The sequence below is a fragment of the Lottia gigantea genome, assembly GCF_000327385.1.
Source record: "Lottia gigantea unplaced genomic scaffold LOTGIsca_12, whole genome shotgun sequence".
NCBI classification, from domain to species: domain Eukaryota; kingdom Metazoa; phylum Mollusca; class Gastropoda; family Lottiidae; genus Lottia; species Lottia gigantea.
The window spans coordinates 757069-767989 of record NW_008707225.1 but is presented as its reverse complement, the minus strand read 5'-3'; the positions used below and the strand labels follow the sequence as shown (position 1 = coordinate 767989).

The 10921-nt window shown below is 30.5% G+C and overlaps 1 protein-coding gene across 1 annotated transcript in view; it reads right to left on the bottom strand.

Annotated features, from left to right (window-relative positions):
• Positions 1 to 7749: 7749 nt before the first annotated feature.
• LOTGIDRAFT_156746 (hypothetical protein) overlaps positions 7750 to 10921 on the bottom strand; it is a gene marked incomplete at both ends in the record, with an annotated part of 9940 nt that continues 6768 nt past the window's right edge. Inside the window, 2 exons of the mRNA XM_009048021.1 lie at positions 7750 to 7785; positions 7835 to 7954. Of these exons, the coding sequence (XP_009046269.1) occupies positions 7750 to 7785; positions 7835 to 7954 (156 nt within the window). The remainder of the gene's footprint in view (positions 7786 to 7834; positions 7955 to 10921) is intronic.

Here is a 10921-nt window from a genome sequence, read left to right as displayed (position 1 = left end):
TTGCTCTGCTTGGCCACTCCAACCCTCCACCTATTGATTCACAGACATGCAACTGCTACAAGGAGATCTTCAAAAAATAATTGCGATATTGGGTTCATCTGCAATTTATTACTGGATAATACAGACTGTATCTGCTTTGGAGAACTATTATAAAGTAAAGCTATAAAAAGTAATTGTGGTCCTTTCCGTAAATTAAAGAATTTTTGAAATGATTATAGTTTATGACAAAAAGGAACTCATTTTTCATTTTGAAGTCTTTCTGAAGCAGGTCGTCAAAATTGAGATCTATAGAATAATTTGTTGACATTATCCCTTTCATTTTCTTTTCAGGGTATAACATACAATCTATTGAATTTTGCTTAAATCAATTTCAGCTTGTAAAAATACAAATCAAATGTAATCAAATTGAAATAATTGTTTAAAACAATCTACAATTCAATTAATATTCTATTAGTAATAGTTTATGTTACCTGCAGTATCTCTCAACAATTCAATCATATATTCTGCTGTAACACTTGTTTGTTTCACCTGAACTAAGTATAACATTTCATCTTTTGCAACATATTTGGAAACCCCATACTGCAGTAATAAATTAAACACGCCAGTTTTAAACTATAAGTCTGTTAAAGCACTGTGATCTAAAACTTTAGTATGAAAAAAGATATGTTTCCATTCTTCAAAAAAAGAACAATGTGAAATTTTTCTCCTGTACAAACAAACAACATAGTGTTGGAATTTAAATCTTGTACATGTTGGGAGATTATACATGCCTTACAGGCAGTCTTAAATACAGTAATAATGAAATGCTGTCACTAGTACATTTAAACCTTTCCATATCAGACTACTATAATTGTCAATATTTTTTCTTAGACCAAAATTAGAGCCCAGGAGCTGAATCAATTGACAATAATTTTCATGACCAATTTTGAATATACTATTTCTGTAAAATAAGGCCAAGGCTGACTATTGCTTGAAGCACCATATCTCAAGAACAACCTGGACCAAGAGCACCTATGGGAAATAAAAAAGAGCATCATAAATCGAAAGCAGTGCATGAACCATGGGTTGAAAACAGAGTAGTAACTTCAAGTGAGGAAATTGAGGGAAAGTACTAATCCTTGGTACATGTATAAGTACGGTAGTACTAAAAGCTGGACAATGCAATGAGATCAAAAGTAGAAATATTATTTCAGAAAGAAGTAATAGAGATAGACAGTGCTTATATTCACTTTATATTAAAACAAATATGAGAAACTACTGGAAATTTGATTGAAAGTGAATTTTTGGCAACAACTGGAAATTTGACAGAAAGTGATCTTTGGTAAGTACTAGAAAAGTTTGACTGCAAGTGAATCTTTGGCTGCTACTGGAAATTTGACTGAAAGTGAACCTTTGCCAACCACTTGAAACTTGACTGAAAGTGAATCTCTGCCAACTACTGGAAATTTGACTGAAAGTGATCTTTGGCAACTATTGGAAATTTGACTGAAAATGAATCATTGACAACTTCTGGAAATTTGACTGAAAGTGAATCTTTGACAACTACTGGAAATTTGACAGAAAGTGAATCGTTGACAACTACTGGATTTTGACTGAAAGTGAATCTTTGACAACTACTGGAAATTTGACTGAAAGTGAATCTTTGGCAACTATTGGAAATTTGACTGAAAGTAGAGTTTGGCAACTAATAGAAATTTGGCAACTACTGGAAATTTGACTGAAAGTGAATTTTTGACAACTACTGGAAATTTGACTGAAAGTGATCTTTGTCAACTACTGGAAACTTGACTGAAAGTAAATCTTTTAGACTACTGGAAACTTGACAGAAAGTGAATCTTTGGCAACCGCTGGAAATTTGACTGAAAGTGAATCTTGGAAAACCACTGGAAATTTGACTAAAAGTGAATTTTTGGGAACCAATGAAAATTTAACTGAAAGTGAATCTTGGAAAATCACTGGAAATTTGATTGAAAGTGAATTTTTGGGAACCACTGGAAATTTATCTGTAATTGAAATTGTTAAAATTTTTAGAAAGTAATAGATCGAACGATATATTTCGAAAGTAGAACCATTATCAAAAGTTGTACCATAATATGAAAGTAGTAGCATAGGTCAGGATACGGAAGTACATCAAGTTATATAATACGTGTATTAAAATAACAACATTATTGTCTATATTACTAGCCTTAGGACCAATTAACTTTAGTATGGTCTTCTAACCAACACATTATACTATCACTTCTCATATAACTTTCATCATCAACACACAATTTATAACCTTTCTAGTGTTAATATATTCAAGAAAATCTATATTCTTTTATTGAACCAATACTACTGGACAGACTAATATAAACCAAATTAATACAATTAACCAAATAAACTCTAACATTTTGATATATCTAACCTAGATGTCAATCAGTCCCATAACTTATATCTTTATTGAGACTTCTCTATCTTATAAACATGTAATCCCACTCTGTGATCCTTTTGTGGTGTTTGTATTAAAATGTATCAATAAAACCTGTTTGGTATATGTCCAGTACTTTAATTACATTCATTGTGGTCTTCAGTTTAAAAAAAATGATTTAAATAAAATAAAAGTATGCAAACATTAGAAACAAACTATTGAAATAAGTTGGCTATAGTTTTATTTTCTTCAAATAACTTCACAGGTATGTGTGTTTTTTGTCTTTTATTCAACATGAGAAAAAGATATTTGTGGTCTATGAACTCTTTTTAAATTGGGTGATTACAAACAACTATACAGAGTTTCGTCAAAATCAGTCAAGAATTTTGCTTTGTAGAGTGTTTACGAGAAATTGTGGACGGACTGATGAACAGGCCGACATAGGTGACAACAATATACGCCCCCCATTTCATGTGGGCTTATAAGAATAACATATTGTATATTTAATTTAAGAGTTATAGAAGATAAATGTAAAATATGGTAGAAATTAGCATTATATCATTGATAAACTATTACCAAGGTTACTTTAATCATTTGTTGAGATTCAGAGACATGAAATCTTTATAAGTTATTGATCAAACAACATATCTCAAGCCCATAGAAAAAAGTCAAGCACTTTCTCATCAATTTGGGACTTAAGTAGTTTCTAACCTTAATCTAGACGAGATCCTAGCAATCTTGTCAGATAATTCTCTTCGTAACTATGAATAACTTCTACAACTTGTTTGGTTTTCTGTATTAAGTGGCGAAGACTCACTAATGAAAAAGTACTACTTTCAACTGCTGATGTATTTGGTGCAGTGAGGCATTTAATTGCATGATGTAGTCAACTTACACATAAATGAATAAGAATCATTAGGTTTTTCAATTTCTGACATTTACAAATGTTTGAAAGTGATTTAAAAATTGTATCTATAAATGTAACACTTTGGAAAATTGACAGAAGTTATAACTTTTATCATTTAACATGTTTAAGTCAATGAATAACTCTGAACAACCACTTGATTTCAGCTATTGGTACCTCTTTTCATCATGATGATTTTACATTATGACATTCTTAGTAGAAATAATTACAGATATTACAGACTGAATCCTCACATTAATTATAATATCAACAACCTCACCTGATAATAACACTATACTATTCAGTAAAACATGTATGACAATAGAATTATTATTAGAATAAACTTACTTCATTGCAGTGAAAATTCAAGATAATAACTTGAAAATTCAACATATTAACTTGAAAATTCAAGATACTAACTTGAAAATTCAACATACTAACTTGAAAATTCAAGATAATAACTTGAAAATTCAACATATTAACTTGAAAATTCAAGATACTAACTTGAAAATTCAACATACTAACTTAAAAATTCAAGATACTAAATTCAACATACTAACTTGAAAATTCAAAAAAAAATAAAAAATTAATGCCCCCTTATACGCTTCCGTAGATACCTGATGATTTTTTCTCTTATTTATGTTTTGGCTAAGAAACTGAAATCATGCTATCAAGTCAATTCCAAGTTAATTTCATTTACAGCAACTTAATATCAAAGGATCGTGGATGAAAAAATTAATTACATGCATAAAATAAATTGTAAACATATACTGACATTGGAACATCAAAGTTAACAGAAATTTCATGCTTTTGCTGAGTTTTAATAACAAACATAATAGTCATTTTAAATATGATATTAAAAGAAACAGCATGAGGTTCACAATTGGAATATATTTTCCTAAAAGCTTTTAAACAGTAAAGTTTGAAGGTCAGATTTTATTATTGCAGGAAGTTCATAAAAGGCTGAATGTGAACAACAGTTTTGATGAAAGAAAATAACACAATCATGTCATTGTGTGCCGAGACATGAATATAAAAAAAGATGCCCTATTTGTCGTGAGAAGGTGATTTTTACTTATATTCAGTCAGTCAATCAGATACATTGCGATTTTAGAGCAGACTGCAATACATTTGACCTGTGAGCCAGTAGAAATGCTAATTCATTGCATTTCTCAATTAGAATTCATCAAAAACTGGAAAAAGATATAAACTTTTCATTTTGAATTAACTTTATGATCTAGCATACTTTTTATCTGATTGGGCAATGTTTAACTTTTTGAGTTTTAACAACCAATCAGCTTTCACATTTTTGAATCTGGATTTGGAATATAAATGTAAGTTTTTATGTATATATGGATAAAGTTAACTTGTCATCTCCCAACCAACCTGTAAATTGAAATAAGACATTTGAACTTTCAAGCATTTTGAATATCACTGAAATTAGTTTTTAGAAATACAACTGTTTTGTACTTTAGTTAGCATGTGTCTTAAGAATAGAAACCTACAGAGTTAGAGAACTTTTTATCAAATCCAATTATGAGGTGCTGATAGTAAACAATGTTATAGATTTATAGAGTAAAAATCATGCTGTTATTTGGCAATGTAGTATTAAAGACCATGGTTTGCCATTTTTAGTGGTAGATTTGGGTCTTTAATATATTTTTAATTAATCTTCAAAAATACAAGAACTGCCAAAAATTGCCCAATCCCTGCAGTTATACCTCAAACTAGAAATTTCACCAACTATTTCTATATATATGGTGTAGTCTAAAAAAAAAACAAGTCGTCATTTAACTTTCACATGTAGATAATTCTGAACACACAGCTCAAGGCTCAAATTGCAAAAGTGAGCAGTTAACACTATTACTGAGAAGATTAGCTGCAATAAATTCTGTTTCTGAGGCTAAGGTGCAAATGGTTGAGAGTGTAGTGGATCTGTCCCTACAATATCTGACAAGGTCAGACTTCCTCTGGTAGTTATTAAGATTAAGATGCAACCAACACTTTCTTTAATTTTAGCAGGTCAACGACATCCAACAAACAGAACCACAGTTATTGTCAAAAAATGAAAAATTGTATTGAAGCCAATCTGAATTTTGACTCATAACTGAGCTAGCAAAAAATACAAACACTGTTAAAACTGGGAAAGAAAATAAATGGTCCAGTATTCTCAAATATAATAGATAGTAGTGCTGAGTATCATCAATATGTCATGATATGATACGTATCTAGATACAAGGGTCACGATACAATACATATTGCGATATGAGGTAATGGGATAAAAATTAACATTTTATCTTCAAAGTTTCTATATATATATTATTCATAACTATAAAACTGTGATATATGGTAATAATAATAGTAATAGTAATAGTAATAGTTTGATTTATCGCGCAAATTCCATATCAGTGCTCGATTAAGCTTTACACAACATTGTTAAAAAAAATGAATGATTAAAAAATATTAATATGATATAATCTACTAAAATTAAAAAGTTGTTTGAATAATAATTAAAAAGCTTCCCTAAAATAGTGAGTTTTTAGTTTCTGTTTAAAAATATTCAAAGACTCGCAAGAGCGCAGTTCTATTGGTAAACTGTTCCATAGATATGGGGCCTGGTATGAAAAACTTATCATTCCATATGTATGAAGGTTGGCAGTTTTAGGTGTGATAAGAAAGGAGTTAGACGATCTTAAAAGGCGTGGTGAGATGTATGAAGAGACCAGTTCACAAAGGTATGATGTAGCCAAGTTGTGGATACATTTAAAAGTCATTTTATATTGAATACGATAAACAACTTGTAACCAGTGTAGAGAGAATAATAATGGTTAGACGTCTTGAACCAGTTATTAGACAAGCAGCAGAATTTTGTACGAGTTTAATTTAATTTATTTGTTAGTCGATGAGGAAGTCCTGGGAGAAGAGAGTTCATGTTGTCCAGCCTTGAGGTTACTAAAGCGTGAACAAGTGCTTTTAGGGCATTGCTGGAAATGTATTTTGAGATAATCCTGATGTTGTGGAGTTGATAGTGACAGTTCTTATATGTATTATTGATTTGGAGCTCCATGTTCAGTCTCTTATCAAATATAACACCAATATTTCTTGCAGACTCACTCGACTGTATTAGGGAGTTTCCAATTGAAACAGACAGATTGCCCGTGTTGTCAAGTTTAGAGAGGAGGTGATCAGAACCTATAAGCAGGTACTCTGTTTTACTGTCATTCAGTTTGAGGAAATTTGATGACATCCAAATACGAATTTCTTCAAGTCACTGTTGTATCCCAAGCTTAGATGGGACAAATTTCAATTCTGGTTTAAATGTGATGTAAAGCTGTGTGTCGTCTGCATACAGACTAATATAGTTGATAGAAGTAGCAAGCATCAACTGTCTGATAAAAAGTTTCTAACAATTTCCGTGAATATTGTTATATCATAAAACAATTTATAAAAATCCCCACTTATTTATGTAATAAAAGGTATCATCAAGTATCCATACATAACATTGCAATACGACATGCATATAATTGATAGCACTAATAGATAGAGTCTTTGAATAGTTGAATATTGAAATGATTTAAAAATTGTGCGAATTTCTTCAGATTATTAACAACAAAGGTAGTTGCCAAGAAACAAACACACAAAACAAAACATCAATATATACATGTCTAGTCCATTGTGTAAGTCATGTTATATGTCATAAACCTGAACAAACCATTTTCAGTGAAAATTATAAAATTTTCTTATTCTCAATCGCAATTTTACTTCAAAGGTTCATTATATGACAAAATTATAACAACCATAAAATAGAGCAATAACTTAAAGTTTTGACCTTTAAATTGATAATGAAAAACTATAAATTCAAATTAGATTACATTTTCAATCATTTTCATATTATACCATAACATTAAGAAATCTTTTAAAATGTGCACTTTAAAAATTAGAAAAAATAGAAAACTATGTTATTATTATCAATTCTTTATCCATTAAATTTATTTGCATGCTAATAGGTTAATAAACATCAGTTCTTTATAATGTGCAAATAATGGAAATTTTGCCAGGCTAGCAGTGATATTTCACCTACATATATTTAGGAGCTCAAACTTGAAAGTTATCAATGAAATTTTTGACATTGATTTGACAAGTTAAAGCTAATGGACCATAGTGACAGATAAGATTCTTCTATCAAGGCAGGAATAAAAGACTTTACAGATTTATAGCCAATGTTTTTACATTAGTAGACCTATTGGAGGTTCACATACCCATAGAAAAATATTATGTTATTTCATTTTAAAAATATGAAACATTAATTTTGAGATTCAATCTGATTTTGACAGACAACATCTTGCATGTCCAAGATTTTTGGTTTTGTAATAAAATAGCCAGTGCTATACACAGTGTAGATATAAGATTCCGGAAATGCCAGTAGTACTATAATTGCTTATTGATCGGAAGTGATAGATGTCCACCTTACTTCCTAAAGTGAAAGATAAAAATGGTCAATGATAGTTAAAAGAGAAAATTACCTCCAAATGAAGAGCTCCACCATCATTCATGATAAGTTGAGACATCGTAAAGTTTTTATATTGGAAATAAGAGCTAGTAAAATCATCTGAGTTGTCGATAGCCAATTCTGCCATGAAACCCTGAAATAGACAAAGGTAATTCATTAGAGATATACTCAATAAACATTTGATATCTCAGTAAAGCCAGCCTGTGATAAAATATCTGAATAAAAAGATTATTGTGGTATACTTGAAATAATCACTTGTTAGATATCTGACCCATCATTCTCATAAAATAACCACTTGTTTGATATCTGACCCATCATTCTCATAAAATAACTACTTGTTAGATATCTGCTTCATCATTCTCATAAAATAACCACTTGTTAGATATCTGACCCATCATTCTCATAAAATTACCACTTGTTTGATATCTGATCAATAGTTACCCATAAAATAACCACTTTTTTAATATCTGATTGATTGTAGGTTAAACCTTAATATAACCACTTGTTTGATACCTGATTGATCATGAAACCATGAAGTAACCACTTATTTGATATTTGATCAATGGTTCTTATAAAATAACCACATGTTTGATATCTGATCAATGGTTACTCATAAAGACTACATGTTTGATACCTAATTGATCATGAAACCATGAAATAACCACTTGTCTGATTAATGGTTCTTATAAAATAACCACTTGTTTGATATGTGATTGATAGTAGACTAAACTATGACATAACCTTTGATTTGATAGAGATAACCCATGAAATAAGAGCTGATTTGATAACTGTTAGAAGTAATCCATGAAATAAAAACATGGAAAACTGGTATAAATGGAATAGGTTTTTGAGAGCCCAAAAGCTAGCTTATACATGTATACACAATTAATAAGAATAAAACTATCCTGCTGATACATATCAAAGTCAAAGTTAACATTCAACCAGTCAAAAAGGCACATTTTCTGCATTGTCAGAGTGTGTCCTGGTATAAATGCATTTGGTTTGTCCAAGACTTAGATTTCTGTCTGTGTCAGTAGTTTCTTTAGGCTACTTATTAACCAACAAGGTGAAGCAATTTGACAGAAATTGACAAATAAAAGCAGCAGACTATGACTAACTGGACATTACAATCTTGCCATTTTTAATATCCAACTTATAGCCTATTATCACTGACCATAATCAAGACATAATTGTCCTAATGGCGGAATTTCCTGATATCAACAATAAATTTCTCATTTTTTTGGTGAATATATTTTTATATTAATTGAATTTCAGTCATTAACAACATTAGCTCCATGTTTCAATCAGTGACATTAATAAATTGATGACCGAAATGGGAATTAATTTAGGGTTTTTGAGAGGAAATGAGCTTGTTTATAACACTTTATTTATTATAGCACCTCTTCCATAGAGAAAAAATACCCAATAAAAAATTGTTGATTGGAACTGTCAGAACAGAAAAACACCAAAATAGCATTATTTCTAATACAATTTATTAATCAATACATGCTTTTATTAAGAACCAATGTTTTATTGGTGTAGATGAAATGTTTATTTCTTTCAAATGAAATGAAACAGAATACTTATGATAAGTCCTATTCTGATATATTCTTGTCTGCACCTGAATGGGCTAATAAAGCCCAAATGCCAAATTTTGCTGGGACAGTAACATTAGTCTATATTTTTTATATTCAACAGTCATGGGATAATTTACATGTATATTAGTCTATTAGTCTATAGCAAATCTGAAGATCTGATTCTGAAAACTCCTTTTCCATATTAGGTTATAGTTCTGAGAGATATCTCAATAATCTAAGATTGATATTCAGGTTAGTGAGCAACCGTCTAACTCAAGGCTGTTGATTGGTTCTATTTACCGGATATGACCTGAAAAACAATTGGTCCAATTTCTGAACAAATTTAAGATATTCTGATAAAACTAAATTCAAATTATTCCAGTTCAAAAAAATTAAATGTCATTTGAAATGTCAAACTAGAAATTAAAGAAAGAAAAAAGAATTTCTTATTCAAACGTTGTAATTTATATGTTCTTAATGAGGTAAAATTTTGTGAAATACTTGTAGGTTTTGTTAGTAAATTATATTTATCATACTAATTACTGTGTTCGACATTCTAATACACTTTGACAGGCAAAGTAATGTATGCCCACATAGTGTATTGTGTAAATAAACCTTTTGTAATTGATACTTAAACTCAAGAATTTCTCCTAATAATTATCATTTTCTAAAAGGATCTATGCCTTCAGATGGTAAAGTGGACAGTGTGTGCCAGCTTCACATACAAACATAAATTATTACTATTAGTAACTTGATGGCCAATAATATATTCATTTTGATTAATATTGAGAAAATTGGTTTAAAGTAACATCAAATCGTTCAGTTATGAATTTAAACAAACAAACAAAAAACTGTCTGATTTTAAAACCAGTTAAAATTTAGTTTAAAATCTGCTTGAAGATTGTAATCTGTGCATAATCCCATTTTAAAATCTACTAGGATTTGGATATCTTGGAATACGAGAACTGGCTACATACAAAAAAGGAGAGCGCTGGTTGCTCAGTGAATAGATGCTTGCTAGCTAACCTGATGGTCCAAGGTTCAATCCTGGCATAGATCAAGATAAAACCTTCCGAATTTTCAATCTGGTTTCCCCCTGTCAGTAATGTAGGTAAGAGAGGCTGACATGGAAAAAGCGTCTAGTCCTTCAGATGGGACAATAAACTGAGGCAGACTGGTACAGACTGTGTACATTCAGGTTCCCTTGACAGTTGGAAATGGAAAAAGAGCAGGCAAATGCTGCTGTCCAGGTGAAATTTCCCTCATTTCAACCTGCATTAGCCCCCAGGGTGCAGAAAAGTAGGATGCTAAACTCTATTTATTTACAGTACAAAGAATGGTTTTAGTTCTTCTGGTATCTGCTTATGCCTAAGGCCTGTAGATGTAAATATTTCTGAATACACATTCAAAGCAAGATCAAGCCTGATTTCAAATCCATACTGTAATTTCTTGACTATCTTTCTCTAAAGGAGTTGGAAAGAAACTTGGTTTGATATAAAACTAGAGAATTAGGCCTGACATTG